At 39.4% G+C, this 23,013-nt stretch overlaps 1 protein-coding gene across 1 annotated transcript in view; it reads right to left on the bottom strand.

Annotated features, from left to right (window-relative positions):
• The window catches only part of TMEM178B (transmembrane protein 178B), a 187,013-nt gene extending 166,415 nt beyond the window's left edge, over positions 1-20,598 (bottom strand). The window contains exons 1-2 of the mRNA XM_072400203.1: positions 20,514-20,598; positions 18,774-19,915 (exon numbers count right to left, since the gene is read on the bottom strand). Of these exons, the coding sequence (XP_072256304.1) occupies positions 18,774-19,155 (382 nt within the window). The 5' untranslated portion in view covers positions 19,156-19,915; positions 20,514-20,598. The remainder of the gene's footprint in view (positions 1-18,773; positions 19,916-20,513) is intronic.
• Positions 20,599-23,013: the final 2,415 nt, after the last annotated feature.

Below are 23,013 nucleotides of genomic sequence, written 5' to 3'. Positions count from 1 at the left end.
GTTGACAGGGTCTTTTTAACCTTTTCACTGTTGGGCTCAGCCTTCTATTTTGTGACTTAGGTTGACAGGGCACCTTTGCATTATTTTTTTTACTTACAACCTTTTAAGTTTATAAAAACAGCACAAAGTCATATATTTCCAGACAGCTTAGAATCTATAGAATTTACATATGATGTTAGTGATTTTGTGTATCCCATGATAAAGGCACATAGGTCCCCAAAGGGTTAAAGAACAGGTCCAGGTATACGTAATTCATTGTTCTTGCCTTTATACCTCCCCTTTCCCAGTAATTATGTAATAAACTTGACAACCACTGCATGCATCATAGTCAGCTATGTTACTGCCCTGGTCTGTGTTCACTGATCACTGTGGCCCTGATTTATGAAAGCTTTCCAAGGCTGGAGAGAATACACTTTCAGAAGTGAAGCTGGGTGATCCAGGAATCTGGTTCAGGATTCAAAACATTTGCTAGCAAATGGCAAATGATTTTTTAAAATCCATACTATGTTTTCTGGGCCACCCAGCTTCACTTCTGAAAGTGTATTCTCTCCAGCCTTGGAAAGCTTTCATAAATCAGGCCCAAAGTATCTACCTCTTATAGTGCCTAGTTGTAAAGGTCTCTGCAGTGGGTTTATCAGAGGGTGAAATGCATCCGAGGAGAGACAGGATGTTTGTTATTCTGGATCAATAATGTTTTTATCTAAAGAAACATTTCATGGCACAAAACAAACCAAGTTTTACCACTTAGTGAGGTAAAAGGGAGGCCTGCGGCCTACTGTATTTCTTTCAGTTATCAAAAGTTATTCACATTTCCAAATATATACAGTGGAGGGAGAATTTAGTTTCCTGATTGCTGCAGGCAGGAGGAAGCATTTCCTTATTCCCCTATCTCTAAGTCAGGGGTGTCAAACTCTGGCCCAAGGGCCAAATCTGGCCCGCAGCGGCCTTTTTTTTTGCCCCCCAAAGGGTCCTTTTTTTTGGCCCCTAAATATGAATTGCAGCTGGCCCGTCGCTGCATTGAAATAGCGCCGCTACTACAATTTCGGGCATCACTGGTGTCTATAGACCACTGGGCTCTCTGCCTATGTGGCCCCGCATTGGACTGTTTTATAGACAGGGAATTGTAGTAGGGGTGCTATTTCTCTATTATAGGCTTGTTCCAGATTGAATGTTAAGCAAAACCTCTTTGTTTCCATATTAAAAGGTTTTATATCTAATGGGAAGGAAAAACGTCCTCAATTTTTTTAATAAACTTCAATTTCGGCCCGCGACTTTGTCTAAGTTTTGGCCCTCTGTGTATGTAAGTTTGACAACCCTGCTCTAAGTAGTCAGACTGCAATATGGGGCCTAAAGCTCTCCAAACTAGAGAAGATAGATTATTATCGTTGAACCTTGGTGATTCTGCAAACCTAGAATGGATCTGGTTCAGAATTGAAAACATTTGTCATCTAATAGCAAATGATTTTTTTAGAAATGCATTGCAGATTTGCTAGATCACTCATGCTAGTCTATCTTCTCAAGTCATGGAGCTTAAGTAAATCATGCCCATTGCAGCTTTTTGATGCAGGGGTGTGATCTTTGTCATTTGTAAACACAGCCAAAAACTGTATAGGAATTACGAGCGTGCAGATGAATGCATTGTCAAGGGGAGTACTATGAGAGGTAATAAATACCAGGAAATGTTACACTGACACATTACTTATCATACACATACTTTACAAATCTGATGCCAAGTTCATTTAAAAAATGGCTTTTAATTTCCTGAATAAAGAAACCTTCATTTTGCATTAGTGAATGAGGTGACAATGTGTATCAGATGCCTTGGCATGTACTATGGCTGACAGTGAGTGGTGGAGCTAATCAATCTCTGGGCTGCCTGTTCCTTGCCCGAAGTCAATATCATAATTCTGTATCTGGTAAGGCCAGTAAGCCCCATTTCCAGCTGTTATAGAAGAAAGCTGCAGCTCTGTCAAAGCTGGATGTCGTTCTGCAGGAAATGGATTTTCGAGTCATCTGAACCATCTCCGCCCTCTCTGGATGTACTGACTGGACATCTCCCAAAGCAGCCTGGGAAGCGGGAGGAGAGAGCGTGTCGGATATTGGCAGCGCCTCGCCATGCTATACCCACTCGATAACTTTCATTTCAGAATCAATGGAGCGAAATGTACACTTCTGCTAATGCACCCTGTGCTCCGGAGCGTGAGCTGACAGCGCAGATGTACACAGGGCCTGTCACATTCAGAGAGGTTTTAATTAATGGATTACTTGGTCCTTTAGGGCAAAAAATACAAAAGGTTGAACTTTTTTTTTAAGTAGCTGTTGTAGGGCCCAGTTAGTGTATGTGCTGGTATGTTGGTCCACAAGGGAGCACTGACGGCGATGGGGCATTCTGTGCTTCATATCTCAACCATATCATGTGTTCCTGCTGAAATGACTGGAAATACTAATGAACTACTAGCTGGCATACTGTACACCGCTTATTGACCAGAACCATTTTTACATTCACTACAGGCATGATTCATTAAAGCTCTCCAAGACTGGAGAAGATAGACAATCACAAGAGAACCTGGTGATCCAGCAAACCTGAAATGGATTTCTTCAAAATTGTTTGATTATAATTGGTACATTTTTTCAATCCTGGACCAGATCCATTTCAGGTTTGCTAGATCACCCAGATTCATCCAGTCTTGGAGAGCTTTATTAACTCAGGCCCAATAGGTCTGGTTATTTGGTGATGACTTTGCATGCATTGCTTCTTAAGGCTTTCTTTTGACAATATTATCTTATGTTCTATGGAATCTATAGACGACCATACATAAAATGATGACTTCTTTTGTTTAGATCCTTTATTTTTTTAGATCATTTTTATTTTTTTAAAAGTTTTACTGTGAATAAAAAATACACATAAATTATACAATTTGTTCGATTTAAAATAACACTACAATAAGGTATCTGGTACATTTTTTTCAATTTTCTTAGATGACACAAAAAAATAACAAACAAAAATATGAAAAAACTAATTTTAATAGTAATTAAGTAAAAAGGTCAGCAGAAAAATAGAAGAAGGGAGAAGGTAATTAAGGCTGATTAGGGCCTTGGAATCAGAGATCCTGTGTGGCTCCCTGCAGATGGCACCTTGCCAGCTGCTCTGTCACTGCCTGTCTGGTACCGCAGTACTGAAGAACCAGTGTCTGCCTATTTGACAGTAGTGAGTAGTACCCAATCCCAATTCATTCTCTATAGAGTTTCTGCAGGGAGAAGCTACATGTAGCGTCTCCAGAAAGCAGCCATTCCCTGGCATCAGGAAGTCGTAAACGCACTACAACCACATGGCCTGTGTGAATGTAGCCTATATCAAGCTACAAACAAATGCTAGAATTTCAGCACTGGAGATGATCGTTTATGATCATGTCAGTACTTTTCATTAAAACAAAAAAATAATTAATCTTTAAATAATATTTTTTTTTTTTTAAATAGAAGCTGACTTGACCAGGTATCAGCCTCTTACAGTCCCCATATGACAGTGCTTAGATTAGAAGCACCAGAGGGATCCAATAACTTGTCCTTCAGTGCTAACAAAAGACATGCTGATGGAAGGAAAAAGCAGGGTGACACAGAGATGAGCTCATCAGTCTGCCGCTTCTCCTTTCATTGCCCAATCACAGGCTGGGGGAGGGACAAGACCTGTAAGTGCCACCTAACTGCAGCACAGAAAATCAGGTCTTCAGGGAGGCCTGCAGCAGGGAACTAAGCGTAGGGCCGGCATGACTGGGTGTTTGTGCAGCCCCGCCCCTTTTTTTCTGTTAGCAGGTTATGTATGGGTTAATGTGAGGGAGGGAGGTTAGGGGTGGGATTAACTAGAGGTCTGGTAAGGGGAGGAGGATAGAAAGGTTTAAGTAAAAGGGCACGTCGGAAGTGAGAGACAGTTTTTTCTGGAAAGGAAAATTCGAACCCACCCTCCCTTTGGAGCAAGGTTATGTGTTGGAGGCGGTTGGGGTTTAGGAGGGTAAGAGTCCTGTTGGTAATTGGGAAGGGCAACCAATTGGTAGGGTGCCCATTTAAATGGTATTATGGTGGGGACCCTGAGGTGGTGCTGGGTGGCTAGGGGCCAGTGTGTGGTTAAACAATTTTGGTGGAACGGACTTTACCTGTTTTCCTAGACCTTCAGCTTGGTGGAGTAAACTGGAGTTGGTTGTTGGTTATAGTGCAATTGGGCACAGTGAAAAATGGGGTTGAGTTAAAGTTTGGAAAAGGTTTTATATTAATAAAGACTGTAAAGTATATATAAAGAGTATACTAATGTTATATGTCTTTATATATGTTTATTTATGTTAATAGAGATATTATTTATATGCTATTTAAATATTGTTGTAATTAATGGTTATTTATTGTTATTTAAGTTGTTTTGTTAATAAATGGCTGCTTGCCAGCCAATTTAAACCCAAGGAAGGTGTCAGTGCGTTTTTGGGAGAAGAGTATAGGCTGGTAGGCAATAGTGGGGGAAAAATGCGGGAAAAGTTAAATAGTAAGTGGGGTACGGGAAATGTTTATGGTGTTGGGGAAAAAACTTTGCTGGGGTTTTTTCTTTTAGGGGCTGGGGCGGGAGATCCAAACTACCCTTATTTAAGGCCTAAAATACAGAAATGCATTGAAGCAGAGCTTTAGAAATTTTAAGACTGTGTGAGCAGAAATGTAAATCCTTTGGCAGCCCCTTACATGTGTTTAGTTTTAATAAATATCCATCCCAGAATCACCTATTGTGCTGGTGCCTCTTCCTGCTCATCTTAGTGCTCCATCATTAACCTGCCGTATCATATTCCAGGTGGCAGCTGCGGTGGATGTGACTATTGTGCTGCACGGCAGATTAGCTCACCTCGTTGTATACATATTTATTGTCCGTGTCCTCTTGTATTATCAGTGAGAACATATACGGAGTTATTATTGCAGTATGGGAGTGGTATCATGACTTTGACATTTGTAAAGCTAGTAGATACAAAGAATAAAGGACCTTCATGGCAGGATCACCAGGGATCATTTTAATACAAGATGCAGGTTTAGAAATATTGAAAAGTCTTTTGAAATGACATTACTTGTTAATGATTAAACTTTAATGATTGGATTTACATCTCCTTACATGTTCCTCTGAATTTCGATTTCCTTTAAATATAACTGACAACATAAACAAAAGTAGGATTGTAATTATTACTCTGGCACTTCACTGGCTGCATGCCTGTTCCATTCTTGCCAACCCTGGAGCTCGCAAAGTCAAATGCAAGTCAGCAACAACAGCTTCCATATTTCATCCCTGAAAGGCTTCCTATAAGGTTGAAGTGAGTTGCAGTCATTGACATTCTGCTAGGGCCGAGTTCCCATAGAACAAATAGATGTGAACCTCTCCGCCATGATTTACAATCCTCCCACTTTCTAATTAACAAAACATCTCTTTGTAATGAGAGCGGATATTCATAATGCTCTGATAACAGATAATCAGAACTTTATGGGTCTCATTATTTTCCCATCCTCCTGCTGCACAAGCAATACACATCTCACTCCATAAATAAGCATGGATACAAATTGTAGTTCTGCTTAACTCCATCTATTATTGGCTCTATTTATCAAGCTGTGCCGATGTCAGGGACCATCCGGGGCTCTCCTGAAGGCTTCACCTCCCAGCACCCACCTGCATAATGTTGTCTCTTGAAACTGGTTCTGCTATAAAACCTTTGGCTGCCACAGACAATTCTTATATTTGGCTCACTCATACAAAAATGCACATTTTGTATTTGTATTATTATTATTACACAGGGCTATACATTAAATAGGGGTTGCAAATGACAGACAGATACAGGCAGTGACACAGGAGGAGGAGAGAACCCTGCCCCAAAGAGCTTACAATCTAAAAATATGAAAATGCATTTAAGCCCCAAGGCATGATTTAGTTTCTGAACGTAAAGAACCTATACCCATAAATTCAGTTTGCACACAAACAATATAATCCCTAATTTAAAATGAGATTGTGTCAAATACCTCGATACCAGATAGGTCAGCCATTACAATTGTGTGGGCTGCATATTGGCAAATTATTGCTCTCAGTCTGGCATAAAATTATATTATACACAGTGGGGACAAGTTTGTTTTCATAAACTTTGTTTAAAACAAGTTTCTCTTTACCTTTATTTCCATCATACAGAGGCTACCAAGAGCACAATGCAGAGGACAGGTTCTCTTTAAGGTGACAAAAAAGGGCTATCTGACCCCTATTATCAGTATCTACAGAAGACAAATTCTCTTTTATTTTAGTGACCTGTTACAGTTGTTTTCTCACTTCCTATAGGATGGGTTTTTAAGTATCTAAAGCCAAGAGCGAAAACGTAATATATTTCAGTTTACCAGCCCTTAGATGTGGTGGTATATTCATTGGTCCTGATTTATTGAAGCTCAACAAGCCTGGAGATGCCCAGAGACTATCATAGGAGAACCTGGGTGATCCAGTAAATATGGAATGGATCAGGTCAAAGACTAAAATTATTTGCCAATAGCAAATTATTTTTTAGAAATCCATTCCAGGTTACATTCATTTTTATGTTTACATTTATGATATTACCTTTAACCTCTCTAGTGGTACATTTCTCTCCAGTTTTATATGTCTAAAAGAGGTACATTGTTTTTCATGAAAATTTATTTTACAGTAAAATTTAATAGTATGAGTATAATAAAGTTTAAAACACAAAATCATGTAAAAATAATACATTAAATAAATTAAAAAGATTATATATATATATTTTTTTATTTTTTTAAATTTAAAAAAATAAATATTATACTCATAGTATTATATATACTGTAAAATAAATGTTCTTGAAAACAGTGTACTGCTTTTACACATATAAATCTAATGTATTGCATTCAATACAGTTTAGTTTTGTATTGAATGCAATACAAATAGATTTTGAATTTCCCACCCCGCCCCACCGTCACCGGGAACTCCATAAGTGACTCATCGTGTGCAGAAGACGTCGGAGGAAGAAGAAAGAAGACAGGGATCGCGGCAATGGACAATGCGGGACACCGCCGGATCAGGTAAGCACTGTATTTACTATAGGTTTCCCATTGGTTTATCTACCCTGAGTGTGACTCAGGGTTACCACTTTCAGGAAATATTTTTCATTACGAGTCACACTCGTTACAGCTAGGGAGGTTAAAGCAGACTTCTGGCCTTCTTTCTTCAGTCTTGCACAAAGGTACAAACTCCTCTCTTGTGATGAAATGGCTTTCTTTTGGTGTCACTGCACACTGTCAACTTCACACAATGTACATTAGAAACTGCAGCAAATTATTACACAGTACTTATATATAGCAAATAACATATTACGCGGCGCTGTACAAAGTCCATAGTCATGTCACTAGCTGTCCCTCAAAGGGACTCACAATCTAATGTCCCTAATATAGTCATGTCTTTAATATAGTCTAAGGTCAATGTTGGGGGGGAAGCCAATTAACCTAACTGCATGTTTTTTGGAATGTAGGAGGAGGATGCAAATACAAGGAGAATCATGCAGATAGTGTCCCGGCAGAGATTCGTACCTGGGACTTAGTGCTGCAAAGAGCAGAGTGCTGACCTCTGAGCCACTGTGCCACCCAAAAAACAAAAATAGCCTCATTTTCTGTCTGAAAGACATCCAGCATGATTCCTCCCCTCCTCCCCAACTAACTTTGACTTGATCTTTTCATTCGTTGGGTTGTAGTATTTTAATGGAAGTTCTGCATTCCATATGGAAATCACATAGGGTCATCTCCTGTTTTTACAAATATACACAGGCCCTCCCACTGACTTGCATTCCATAAAGATGAACAGAGACTCAATGCCCGTGGGTCTAATATAACTCATTAGACAAAATGTCCGTAGCCTGTTGATGGGTCAGGGGAACCAGAAAAAAACAACATACTAAACATTCACACATTTTGTGTGAATAATGAAAAAAAATGCGATTGCATGAAATTTAAACATTCAGCCACCGCTGCCTTTTAAAAGACGTTGGACCTAATAAGTCACGGCAACATGGTTTAATGTGTCTTTTACAGGATTCATCTGCCCGCTCGCACATTACATAGGGCCCTCAACACAAACCATTAAGAGTGTCCGCTAAGTGAGAAGAGCTGTGACGCAGACTTCCAGAGAAAACGCGTTACTCCACAAGCGTGAATTAAAACAGGAAAATATTATGCGTAACAATACATAATGATCTTGTCAGGGGCCTGGTGTTAACTGCTGGAAAGATGCGAGAAAATAATATTTCACCAAAAGGTTTGTGAAAGGTTTCAGATGCTGTCTTCCGTGCCTGTTGGCATGAGCTATAATTCCACCTTTTAGTAAGCTTTTAGGAATAAATGATGGATAAACACCGTGCAAGACTCGCCAATAAAACTGTTTTCCTGGGTGTTATTCATCTGTTTACTTTGTTTTGGAGTTCTCACTTTACCTGTAGTTTTTTCCACTTTTGTACACATCAGGGTCAGTTTACTAAACTATATCTCACTATTAAGAATGTTAGTTTTATATATCAGAAGTAAAAAATCGATATGTTTTCCCATGAAATAGGGGCTTGTTTAGACAAGTGGTGAGAGCAGCGGTTGGTTGCTGGGGGTTGGCACCTTGCCAGCTGCTTGGCTTCCCCACCTGCTGTGCTGGTTCATCATTTTCCAGTAGACCGTACTGAAGTGCTCACTATCACCCCCATTCATACTCTATGGGTGGCTTCAGGTAACCACACTGCAACCTCCATGAACCAACCAATTTAAATTGGACCTATTAGTAACTTTACAGTTCTGCATTCATACTTTTCAAACAGGTCACACTTAACAGCAACAATATCATTTTTTAAAAGAAGTTCCACTTTAAGAAAGTGTCACTAAAGCCATAAACTAAACATTCCTATTTTTATGTCATAATGATTGACCTCCTTTCTCCTTTTGTTCTAAAAAATATGTGCTATCTGTCCCCCAAAACACCTTATATCTGTTGTAGAACTTCATATGTTTAATGTCTGTGGCTACAACTCATGCTCCATTCAGAATGTCTTCATTTGTAGCCACCCAGTTGGGTTGTAGAAAGCTGAGACTACAAAAGTAAACATTCCTATAATACACAATGCAATCAATAAAGGGACATGTAGTTTTCTTATAGGCAGAAGTTTGACAGTTCTACCGTTCTCCTCGACCAGGGTTTCTCCAAAGATTGGTACGAATTCCCCCTTTAGGTCAGGTTAGGTGACACCAATGATCTTTTTGGTTATCTGTAATGGTGCCATTCTTTCCACTGGCCAGCAATATGTGACATTCTTCCCACTGATCACCACCCAAATGCATTATGATTTATGGATACAGAAATGATAGTAGGCGTTCCCTGAAGACCTACAAGTTATTTCAAGTGTTCCCCCCAAATTTAAAACCCAAATTTTTCAAAACATATTTATCTGTTATCATGTGCTAGCTGCTCTTTAATACCTATAAATGCGAGATCTCTGACTTTCCATCTCCTTTAAGCTCCAGTCCAGTGACTTTGCCTAGGCCGAGATGATGTTGTCAGTGTGCTGCAAGCAGGAGGATGCATTGCCTCAGTCTCCAGTGATCAGATTGCCACACATACCCTAAATCCAATGAACATAAAAGGATCCCAGCAACTTCTGACTCCCATATGTAAAGAATTTATTATATAAAATATTTTATCTGCACACTTATGCAATGATTAAAATAAATCCTTCCAGTAAACAGGGTATATGCTTTTCTTAATTTGTTAATCCATTACAATCATCCGCTATCATTTTCTTGTCTCGCCCATAAATCATGTCCTTTATGGAAAATCATAGCAAGGTGCCAGCTTTAGTCACACCGCCCATCTCTCGATATTTCACATTGTCGGTGGGAAATGAATTGGCACGAAGCCCAAGCGCCGGTATTTCCATGTAGGCATTAGATGTAGCAATGGACAGAATGTCTGTGTTAATGTATAACTTGTCAGCAATTGGCATAAAGGATGTGGCAATCTCTCACCAACATCCCAATTACTGTATGAGTCAGAGCGATCGATCTTCCACCGTGACACTCCTAAAATAAGCTTCCTTTCTCATGGTGCCTGTTAGAAGGATTGGCCTGTCTGCTGCACTGCCAAACATCAGGAGGACAAAAATACCTCAACAGCTTGGGATGGAGTAAAGTGTTATGGCTTGATACCATTCACATGCACAAGATAAGATATTTTATCAAGAGTTCCTAGGCTGCTAACTCTTGTGTGGTCAATAAATCCAAACTTTCAGTAACATAACAAGTCTACATGAAAAAAAAAAAGCACCTGACCAGGGAAAAAAACCGGCGAATCCTTTTATCAAAAAAAAGTTCTACTTTTCAATACAAAGCTTTCCTTCAGATCTATTGACTTTGTCTAGGATGTGCAAATGGTACAAGTCTGCTGCAAGCAGAAGGATGCATTTCCCCAATCTCCTCTCAATGTGCAATATTGCAGGTTTGTAGCAAATCATAAAGTGAGAAGCTGCAGGGGGCTTATCTGTGCCTGACATTTGTGAGAACAGCAAAAAAAACTGCAGAGACCAGGACTGCTAATAGAACATAGATAGTGACCCTGAATGATGTCTTGATCTTATGACTTTAATGTTTTGTCTTTTTTTAACAAGTCACTGACATAGAACCAGTATGCAGATCAGGAGTTTGGAATTGACTCTGACTTTCTGATTTCCATTTTTGTTCCAGTTCAGTGACTCCAAAAGCAATGAAGCCAATGACAGCTTGGCAGCTGGTAGTGTCAAAAGGAGATAGGCAGTGGCAGAGCCCCAATTTCTCCTGACAGGTTTACTCTAAGGGGCATATTAAAATAAAAAGGCAGCAAGTACAACATTCACTAAATGTTCACTGCAGGTGCATGTTTCTGTGCATGTATTTTAAATTAAATGTGAATGTGAATGTTTGATGAATATCAAAATATGCCACTTAAACTAAGGGCATCTGAGGCTTTAGGTAGAAGACGTAGAAGTTGTGTTCCTACAGGGGCGTTCAGCAGCCTATCAGAGAAGTGATCAGGTTGGGGTTCCAGTAAATTCAATATTTAAAAATATGGAAGTGCACACATTTTATAAAACATAACAAAATGACTGTAAATTCTTGAAGTGAACCTACAGTCACATTCTGGTCTATTAAATATACTATTAATGTGTTGTTATATCTGTTCTATAAATGCAATACATACCTGGTAATCCTGCCACACATCTAATAAATTGGTAATTTCCTCTGCATTCTGCCTGCAGTGTTACACAAACAGAAATATTAGCTCTGCCAAGTTCTATCTGTAAACGACAAGCTACTTCTAGAGTAGAGAGGAAGGTGTTTGCAGCGCTAGGTTCCAGGTTCGAATCTCAGCCAGGACACTATCTGCGTGGAGTTTGTATGTTCTCCCCGTGTTTGCGTGGGTTGCCTCTGGGTAGTCCAGGTTCCTACTACATTCCAAAATCATGCAGTTAGTTAGTTGCCCCCCCAAATTGACATTAGACTGTGGTAATTAGTGTTGGTCGAATATCTCACTATTCGATTCGACAGGTATTTGATAGAATAGGGGAATATTGTTCGGATGATCGAACTTCGAAATCGAACTCCAATAAATTAAATTAGGGGGAAATTTGGGTTATTTTTTGGGACTGTGTAGAATTGCAAGAGCAATCAGGGGAGCAGAGTCGACAGCTCTTTACTAGTTGTATGTGTTCTTGGATAGAGACTTTCTATCCAAGAACACAGGAGTCCCATAGGATCCCCGGACACTAGAGGCTAAATGGTCAAGTCTCCCCATTCATTCACCTCTAGTACTCTGTGATTGGCTGGGGAAAAGAAAATCCTGATGACGCTTGAGCTGTCATCAGGGTTTACCTTTCCTCAGCCAATCACAGGCAATTTTGATCCAGCTGTGTTGCTGCTGCAATGGGGGTCAAAAATTTGGCAGGGGTACCAAAATCAAAAGTAAGCATGAACAGAATTATTTTGCCCACAATGATTTCAGTAAAATCCCAGATATTACCTTTTGGTAAATGTATCTTCAAATTATGACACGTAGACTGCTTAAACTCCCACAATCCCACAGATTCGTCAGGCCATTGGGAGGTTTCTTCGCTTGGGTCCCGCGTTGTCTCGGCATTCTTCTTCGGTCCGGCACAAACAAAGCACCAGGCGCCGCCATCCTCTTCCTGGTTCCTTCTTCATACATCGCCAAATACCGCACTGCGCAGGCACGAGACTGTGTGACTTAGATGTGGAAAATGGGTGGATTGCACCCATTAAAGAAAGAGCTCCTTCTGCGCATGCCCGAGAACAGGGCATGTGCACAGGAAAAAGCCAAAAGCCTCCTGGGATGCATGACATCTGGGTATCCCAGGAGGCATTGCGCTCCTATTCTGTCTTGAGCGCCACGATCTCCGTCTTCTTTCTTCTTCCTCCGGCCAGCTTCTGCACCTGATGAGTCCCTGGGGAGTTCCCGCTGACGTTGGTGCATGTGTACGCTGCCGGCAAGATGGGGCGGGAAATTCAAAATCCATTTGTATTGCATTCAATACAAAATAACTGTATTGAACACAATACATTGGATTTATAAGGGTAAATTCAGTACATTGTTTTCAAGAACATTTATTTTACATGACGCGGGTAGCTCGGACCTTCTAGCCCATCCCTTATAAACACCATTGTCATGACTACCTTCTACTACCAAACTCCCGCTGCATACCAGCCACTCCCCCCAATTAAATACCCCAACACAAAATCTTGGATTTAAATTGGCTGGCAAGCAGCCGTTTATTTAAAACACTAATAAATAAAGTTTAACTTTCCAAATAATTAATAAACAAATATCCAAATAAATAAATGCCAAAATAAATTACATTTTACACTTTGATAAGCATACATTAACATAAATTAACATAACACTCCATTATTAATATAATTATTATTATTAAACGGGATTATATAATGTTAACATATTACATTGAATATAGCTTAATGAACCAACAACTTAATTCCCCTTTTAATAATACATAACCATTACAACAGTATCCATAATGTTATCAAACTCCCAATTATACACCCAAACAACCAAGCTGCAGGTCTCAGAAGGCAAAATCCCACCCAACAAGAATTGAACCCTTCCAACATCTCCACCTTGGCCCCTAGCTGCCCAGCACTGCCTTCAGGAGCCATAATCATCCGTTCACCATAAAGGGGAGACCCCACCAAAGGGGATCCCCCCTGCCAAAATCCACCCCTTTTCAATACACTGAATCCCTGCCTTCCAAGACCCCAACCTCTAAAACGAACCCACCTCTCAACTCTACCCAAACATAAGAGGGAGGGTGGGTGGGAAACTTTTTCTGTCCAAAAGAGGGCCTCTCACTATCGTCCAGCCCCTTTTAACATCTCCCATTCCTAATCTCCTCCTCTCCCACGTTGTACACTAGCCCAGCCCCCTCTGGCAACACTACCTTTTTTCTTAACCCCTTAAAAGCTCTGGGCTAGGCCCCAGCACCCGGTCATGTAGGCACTGCGCCTAATTCTTACGGCTACGTGCCTCTCTGTATATATATTAGTATAATTATATTTTGTATTTTTTTTTTTTTAAATTTAAAAAATTTAAAACATTTTTTTTAAATATATAGATTTTTTAATTTATTCAGTTTATTGTTTTTACATGATTTTGTGTTTTAAACTTTATTATACTCATACTATTATATTATACTGTAAAATAAGTTTTCATGAAAAACAATGTACTGCTTTTAGACATATAAAATCAGAAAGAAATGAGCCGCTAGGGAGGTTAAAGTAAAAACTTTGAGTTCAGGTACGCTTAAATTAAAATATTACTATGTAATTAAGACATCTTTTTCATTTTCACCACTTGTCAGCTCTGACATAATAGTGATCAGTAGCTTTATTGATAAAGAAAGGCAATAATATAATCTATCCCTCCCTAAATAATGATGAGCAAAACTGCCACAAAATCCAAATTTAGCACCAAACTCCATCGAAGTCTATAAAAAAATTTCTCATAGTTAAATCCCACCAATTTTTTGGCTAATACACAAATTACTGTTAGGGCATAGGCAGCACGGAACTAAGATAGGGGATATGTACCAATGTAAAAATGTTCTTGATAAACACCCTGTAGCAGGGGCAGAATCTTTTCATGCAGTATTGAGGGCAACATTGAAGATACACAAATTCCTTAAAAAATGTTTTAGCCTAAAACTTTCTCTTTAATTCAAAACTGACACTTTTCCAGCCTGCTGTTTGTGTTTAAAAATCAAAACATAGACACACACTGAAAAAAAGGTTGATAATGTCCCCAGAAGTTACTTCAATCCCACCATCTGAAGATGTAACATGGCCCTCTCCCCCTTGTAAAAACATTGCAGTCAGATCTGGTACAGAAAGGTGGGGGGTAAATGTTTTCTGCCCTCCCCTTCCTGGCCTAGATAAGGATCTGGTTGGAATCTAAGAACTGCCAAAAAATGACTGGAGATCCCCCCCCCCCCAAAAAACGGCAGCAAAATAGTTGATTACCCAAAGATCAAGGAATCAGAATAAAAGTGCAGCATTCTGTAACTAACCCTGATGTTTTCCATTGCAGTTTGTTAGTTTTTATTATGGTTTCCATGGAACAAGTTTCTATTCACTAAAACAATGGCTGCTCTGCATCTACCTTATCTTCATAGCCAGGGTGCTGGAACATAACTAATTCCCACGTATTGGCCTTGGACATTATAGCTTTTGAAAACGTCGCCCCTCTAATATCTGCCATAATTCAATGGAAATGTAGAAATGTGAAAATGTACCATTTAGGACCTGGACAAGTTAATTTGATTAGTCACCACTTGCCACCAATATTAATTCCAGTTATAAGAAGCAAGCCAGGTATGTGGTAAGGTATACCAGGTTGTAGTCAAGGGCATCAAGTAGGGAGCAGCGGGATGCTTGTGGTTTTGTCTCTTTTCCATCATTCACTTCTAAGACTGAAAGCATAGAAAAAGGTATTTTCTGCAATTAAACATATTATACCCAAAAGAAGTGTTTTGTGGGAGTGGGAATTGAGAAAACACAAAAAATGGGTGACAGCTTCCACAAATAACCTTTCTCTACAAACTGGAATTAACCTTTCTCTACATAGAAGAGAGGAAGCCCTGTGAAAGTTCTGGGTCAACCTGTTGCTTTGCACATCAATCCCAACATAGCTGCCAAGAATCAAAAAACTCCTGTCTGTATGTGTGGGAGTTATGTCATTGCCCGATCCCAAATTTGGAAGCAGAACATTTGAAAATGCCGGTTTCGGCAAGGGAGCATAATTTTTTACGTTTCAGTTTATTCAACTTTAATTTTTTTGTCTTGTTGGTAATGGGGCAACTGTAGTCATCACCTATTGTGTTTCAAACTCATCCCAAAGAATAATCTTTCAGTTAATTTACAAAAAGGCAACAACACTAATCTCTGATTTACTAGGCTGCATCTCCCTGTTATCCAGCTCTAACCATGCTAGAAAAATAGGCTATGCAGAGGTCAGGCCTATCATCACTTTATTTCCCATTATATTGTAGTACAGGGGTGCCCACACATTTTTGGGTTGCAAGCTACTTTTAAAATGACCAAGTCAAAATGATCTACCAACAATAGAAACTTGGACTTAATAACTCCTGTGTTCTGTAGAGTTTATTTTGAAAGGCAGGGCTCCGCGATCTACTCGCATTGCCTTTGCGATCTACCAGTTGGGCACCCCTGTTGTAGTACGATCATTTTCCTGAAAATTGGCTTAGTTGGTTTTGGTGTGAGAGCTTCAACCCAAGAAATGTAAGCACAAAATGTTCACGACATAAGACAATCCTATAGTGAAGTAAGCTTGTCAGAGAGAGGTATGTGAGTGGCCATTACTGAACGCCTTCTAAAATAGCTGACTGCCTGTTGTTATTCTGACACACTGGCTTTAGTCATTTCTGAGTCACTGAATACAAGTTTTAGAAATGTATGCATTTGCATATTTGTTTTGGGAAAATACACCAATTGCCCAGAAACCAAAATTACAGCTAGAAAACTGGCATATTTGGAAAAAGAGGTCATTAAAGTGCATGTCACATCAAAATCCTATTTTAGTAGAGGGATTGGAATTTATGTCAAATTTTAACAAATATCTGGGGCACCATTAGAGAGATTTACCCCAATTTCACTTCTGGCAACAGTTTTACAAGACAAGAAGTGCGAAGAAAACTACAACAAAGAAACAGTAGTCTTTCCCAACTCTATTAAAAATAGTAACAGTAAAATAATAATAATTATAATAATAAGGTTTTATTTCTATCTTTGTTACCTTCAATTATTTTTTCTCACTTCCTGAATGTAGTTGTTAGCAGCACAGGAAGTGGTAAATCTCTGTAAGGGTCCAGTGGATGTCCATCCCCACTGTTTTGGTGAAATAATTACTTTAAAATAAATCTAAACCCCAAAACAAACATCTGATATAATCCTAATATGTTAATGCAGCTAGAGAAGTAATTTTTGTTGATTGTGATGCACAGACCTTAGGAATCATAAAGGCCACATAGTCGGGGATATGTTCCACCACATTTCTTTTGAGAGGTTTTCTTTTGACAACTACAGAACTCTGTTTATTAAGTACTTACAAGCTCATTTTAGGAACTAGGAAACAGCATTCGAGGTCTAGAGTTTGACTTTAAGTGACCTTTGACAAAGTATCAGGCCCAGAAAAAATAAATATTTCATAGAAACGCGTAAAAACCTATATTAATTTAAATGGGAACCAAGTCTGACTCCATCACCCCCAACATTGTTGCCAGATTTTTTCTCGGCATTCCGGTCTTTTGACTATCTTGATTCACCAGGCACCAAAGCTTAGTCTATATTGCAAGAAGCCAGAGAACAGGCAGGTATGTTTGTTTTACTACAGAAAAGACAAAGCATGTCTGTTCGCATTTTTTAAGTTCTGCTTTATAGTGAATATCCCATATTTAGCTAGTTTTACCTTCAGTTGTTGAATATCTTCCCAGTCCCAAAAAATCTGCTGATGACTGGTGGCCAAATACTGAAAAAGCAGATTTTCAAACAGCAAACCTGAAATGGATCTGGTCCAGGATTGAAAACATTTGCTAAAAAAAGCAATTTACTTTTAAGAAATCTATCCCAGGTTTGCTAGATCACCCAGCTTCACTGATGAAAGTGTATCCTCTCCAGCCTTGGAGAGCTTGATTTAATTCAGGGCCATTGTTGTGATATTGGCTGTTACTTCAAACACTAAAACTCTAGAATTTACCAGCCAAGGTAAAGGGTACCAATAAACACAGTCCTTTAATGAAAAATGTTTTAGAAGGAGATGGGGAAGTCATTTGCCTAATGTTTACATGCCTAAAAGAAACTGCATACTGTAAAACAGTAATATGTTACACTACAATAGTTCCGGAAAAATAAAAAAATGGACCCTTTGATAACCACAGACCAGTGAATTGGGATGAATAAACTCAGAGGAACCGCAAGGATAATTTATGAACCATGGCAAACTAAACAAAAACCAATAAACATAAAACATGCATTATTTTATGTGAAGGCGATTCAGAGACATGTAGAACCTGAGTAAAAAAAATGAAACCTTTATAATGTATAACATATCACTTATCGCATAGCTCTTAGTCCTTCTTGACAAAAAATCCTTTATTCCTCAGCTGTCCCTCCTAAAACTTGATGTATAGATATTTATAAGTAAATAGTCTACTGTAGTCTGCAAATTCTTCTAAACTATTGCATAGTTATCCATTGATGCTAGTAAAATCCTATTAATATGAAATGTATAGTAAAATTCTTTTTAGTGGCACATTACCATTTTAACCATCAACCAGAGGTAATCAGCCTTTGAGCTGTGTTCTAGAACCCCAAATAGGGTCAACAGGACCCTTTGTTTGTTTTTGGGCCTTGCCTTTATCAGATATGCAGTAATCTTTAGCAGATCCACGAAAGAGGATATATTGGTAGAATCAACAATTTATGAAAGAATGTAATGAAAAGATTGTTCATTAATCTAGGTGATTCTTCCATTGCTATTTAAATAAGTATGAATGATGATAGTGTAACTAATAGTTGCATTGGAACAGAAAGTTCCAACTTGTGTGCTATCAACTTTGGTCAAAACCAGGTCTTGAATCCTACAAACACCATCTATTTTCAATATAGATCAACCTACAAATAAATATAGCATGACTTTAAACCATTTCGGAAAACTGAGAAGATCAAACACCCCCATGCATTGTTGCCCTGTAAATTCAAGTGTGAGAACCAAAATGATGGCTTGGTAAATCATTTCTGCCTCCCACTTCATCAGTCTGCATGTTTACACCATACTACAGAGTATGTCAAAGTCTAACCAAAAATATATGCAGCGCAATCTATTCTGCTCCACCAGTTGGTGAAGGCCAAAACCCAAGATAATGCATTCCTACCATTCTTAATATGTAACAAGTTGACTGCAGAATCCAAAGAGCATATAACAGAACGGGTTTTGGTTCCAAAGGCAAATTTGTCAAAAAGTAACCAATCAAATAATCTCAAATAATCGGATCTGATCTGTTTTTACACTAATACATGGAACACAATGGCAACATATTACAGTATTCCTACAATTTGAATATATGCAGTGATGCAATATTCCTATTGTAACCCCGGGCATACATTTCGTATCTTACCTTTGGCAATTATATCTTCTATGTCTTGATCGAAGCCCAGCCGGTGGCATTTCCTCCACAGGCCCATGTTGGTGGAATTATATTGTCTATTGCACTCGTCGGCAGCACTCATTGCAAAAAGCTGCCTCCTGTTCCTGGCTAGAAGTAACTTGCCTTCCCAGCGGTCCAGTTTCGACCTGCTAGCCCTCAGTGGAAGATTGTTGTTGGAGTTATAAATGAAGCCTGGGTCAATTCTTCTATTTGTGAAGCCTTTGCACCTTTCCCGGTGCCGTCTGGCATCTGTCTCATACCAATGGTCAGAGCAGATTGCTACAGCTAGCATGCCCAGGGCACACAGGGCTAGGGACAGTCCAGCATATAGGAGTAATCTTCCAGCAGCCATCCTCCTTCTCACACGGCCATCAACATTTTCTCAAAGGATGGTAGTCTTTGTGCTGGAGGCCAGACAGAACCCACAGGCTCTGCTGTGGTAACCAAGAGAATTGCGTTCAAACCTTGACGTTCATAAAATCCAATCCATTTAACAGTTCTGTTTAATGTCAGTAGCTGGTAAGTCATTAGTTTGAACCCAACTCCTCATACAATAAAAAAGCAAATGGCAATGTCTTCTCACTTCAGCCTACCAACTGACCTCCAAAATGAAGTACCTTGCTCAGAAAGTGAATCATGGTTGATCAAGCCACCTTTCTTTTTCAGTCTGATGGCCTCAATGTTATGTTGACAGCAGGTTGCCTGTAAACAGTCTCCTTAAGGGAACAGGAGATGGAACTTGAGCAAAGCAGATGGGATATCCAAATGAAATGTGAACCCCCACCGTGTCCTCTTTGCGAAAAATATGGTGCACTTACCTCCCAGCATTGGTCAAACCATGTGCGGCGTTGGGTGTCTAGCTACACAGGGCTAGATCGCCCTCAGCAAAGCAATTTAGACTCCCTGTTGTGTCTCTGGAAGCAATCTCCCTGTGGGCAAGCAGACTGTTCCTTTGTTTCACAACATGTACATCAAACCTTGAGATTCCACCCTGTTCTTCCATTCACTGCTCTAGGTGTTGACTGTCAGCAAGCATATAATCATCAGCTGAAAGATTTCTTTACTCTTGTATTCCTATGTCTCATCCTCTGAAATGCTCCTCTTGGTCTCCTCTGAAATGGAAGGTGAGGTGGTGGGGGTGGAGGAGGAGAGAGAGAGAGAGAGAGAGAGAGAGAGAGGAGGGAAAGATTTCAGCACCATGGACAGCAGCATTCAATCTAACAGCCTTATCAGTCTCTTTAAAGGCAAATAGCTGTATCAACACCCTCTGCCAGCTACTAAAGGGTGCCTGAAAGCTTTATTTAAATAGGGTTTAGGATTGCAGCCTGGTTCATGCTGCCAAATAATCCAAGATCTTATCTTATCCTCCCAGTCTCAGCAACAATACATCCTAGATCAGATCAAGCAGTGGAGAAAGATAGGGCTTAGCAATCTTGATTTTTATCCTTGTTGCTTTAAACAAGGTGAACACCACAGAGCTTGATCTGGACTAAATACAGCTAAACCAACATTCAGGCAAACATTAAACATCAACAAAATGAGAAAAAAAAAATGCATGCAGCACAGAGGAAGTGCAAATCTGCATCTAATTTAGATCAGCAGCACTGAAATATCCATAATTAAGCACAGTAGCTGTCTGAAATGCAATTACTGTGAGATCAGCATTCTGCAATTAATAGGAATAAAGAAAAAGGCAGTTGATCAGTTCACCTGGGAATCTGTGCCTTGTGCATACAGTCAGCCTGCAGCCTTGGTTGGAAACCAGAGACAGAATACAGAAAGGCTTCAGCCAAGAACAGATGACGTCACTCATGCAACGTGAGGCTAATGTCTTATACAGTTCCTTAAAGCTGAACAACACCCATTCCTGTAGCAGTAACACCAGCAGGATGAATTTGTGTTATACAGAAGAGTAAATATGCTACTCCAGGCTTTATATTGCAAGGAAACCAAGGGATGCTTGCAAATTTTATTTTAGATTTTAAAAAAGCCTACTAAGCGATTGTCCCTCTTTTGGAACCCAATCTATCTATCCCTGCTTTTACATACATATGTTTTTATTTATTCTTTAGATTTCTAAGGTTACACAGGTCAACATGTCATTTTCATCAGATATAATTTTAGGTGGGCTTTGTAGTATTTTTAATGCGGATTTCAAATCTGTGTTGAGTTTTCCTCTAGTTTTTGTGATGCAACTAATTATATACTGTGTGAAGTTTGTTATAAATAGCCTTAACATATTGCAACATTTAACAACAATTTTCTTTTTTTAAGGTGAGACCGCACTAACTGCGATTGATTTCATTTGTCATCATGCCTAGAAATTGGTTGATCCAGTTTCTGTTACGTGTGTGGCTCATTCACAATAAAAGCACAATGCCACCAAATTACCACAGAACTTAAAAATATTTGTAAATTATATTTCAGCTGTCCGCTTGGTGACCAGGAAAAATCTGGGGCTCCACATGTCATCTGTACCAGTTGTACCAACAGACTGCGTGAATGGCTAAATCGGCGTAAAGCAGCAACGCCATTTGCAATCCCGACGGTGTGGAGAGAACCACGAGACCATCTAATCGACTGCTATTTTTACCACGTCAACAAAAGTGGATTCTCGGGTAAAACTAAGCACAAAATTGTATATCACCAGTCTCGATTCTGCAATTAGGCCTGTTCCCCATGATGATTCATTGCCAGTTCTGGTACCGCCACATGATGGACTTGCTTCTGTAGAAGGTGATGAGGAATGGGCTGGAGTTGCAGCCAGTTACATCCCCGGATCACCTGATCCTGACTACTTGGCCGATGAAGATTCAGAACCAGAGACCTTTACCCAAGTAGAGCTGAATGATCTTGTTTGTGATCTAAATCTCTCCAAAGACAAAGCAGAACCTCTTGCTTCAAGGCTTAAACAGAAGCACTTGCTTGCAAATGGTGTAATTCTAACTCTCTACAGAAAACTAAATCATAACTTGACAACGTTCTTTACTAGTGATGGCTCACTGTGCTACTGTCATGATATAAATGCACTCTTTAACAGTTTGTCACAAGAACATCTTCCATCTGAATGGCGTATCTTCATTGATTCCTCTAAAGGAAGCTTGAAAGCAGTCTTACTGCATAATTGTATTTCCAAACTAAGTTTACCGATTGCCCATTCCGATAACCTAAAGAAGTCCTATGACGACATGAAGTTACTACTTGAAGCAATCCAGTGTAAAACACACCAGTGGAACATCTGTGGGGATCTAAAGGTCATTGGCTTGCTGATGGGAATGCAAGGATTCAAAAAAATATTGCTGTTTCCTATGCCTTGTGGGACAGCTGATCTACGGGAGACCAATATGTGAAGCGTGATTGGCTACCAAGAGATACCTATAAGCCTGGAACAAGCTAGTTGTTTCTGCCTCTGGTTGATCCACATAAAATATTTCTGCCACCTCTTCATTTAAGGTTAAGCTTGATGAAGAGCCTTGTAATGGGCATGGGTCGATCAAACACCATGGGTTTTCAGTACCTTGTTGAGAAGTTTCCAAACATAAGCACTGCAAAAATGAAGAAAGGGATATTTTTAGGGCCCCAGATCAAGTCTGTTTTGCAGGATGATGTTTTCAAACAATCTCTCTCAGCAGCTGAGCTAGAAGCTTGGGATGCATTCAACTGGCTGTGTGAAAATTTCCTGGGCAACCATAAGTCTCCTGCATACATGGAAGAAGTTCAGAATCTGCTTCATTTATACCAGAAACTGGGTTGTCACATGTCATTAAGAATAATAATCTTGTACTCACATCTACAATTCCTCCCGGAAAATCTTGCTATGGTGAGTGACGAACAAGGAGAACGTTTTCACCAGGACATTCAGTTGATGGAGCAGCGCTACCAAGGTTTCCAGAATGAAAGCATGATGGCTGACTACTGCTAGATGCTGTACCGCGACAATCTATCCGCGAGATCTATACCACAGTGTGCCTTATTTTACTACACTGAAGATGTATTAACATTCATCTCAATGGTGCTTACGTTTTAGTACAAAATACATGCAAGTACAATGTTAACTATAATAGTACTCATAACTATGGAACTGTACATGTTAGGGAAAAACAGAAAACCGATCTAAAATCTGCTTGAAAAACTGATTTAGGAAAGATTGCTGTGGTTTCTGATGATTATCAAAACTGTTTTTTTGTTGATCTGTGTTATTAACATCCAA

Source organism: Pyxicephalus adspersus, chromosome 2 (assembly GCF_032062135.1).
Source record: "Pyxicephalus adspersus chromosome 2, UCB_Pads_2.0, whole genome shotgun sequence".
Lineage (NCBI taxonomy): Eukaryota > Metazoa > Chordata > Amphibia > Anura > Pyxicephalidae > Pyxicephalus > Pyxicephalus adspersus.
This window is presented reverse-complemented; position numbering and strand designations above follow the sequence as displayed.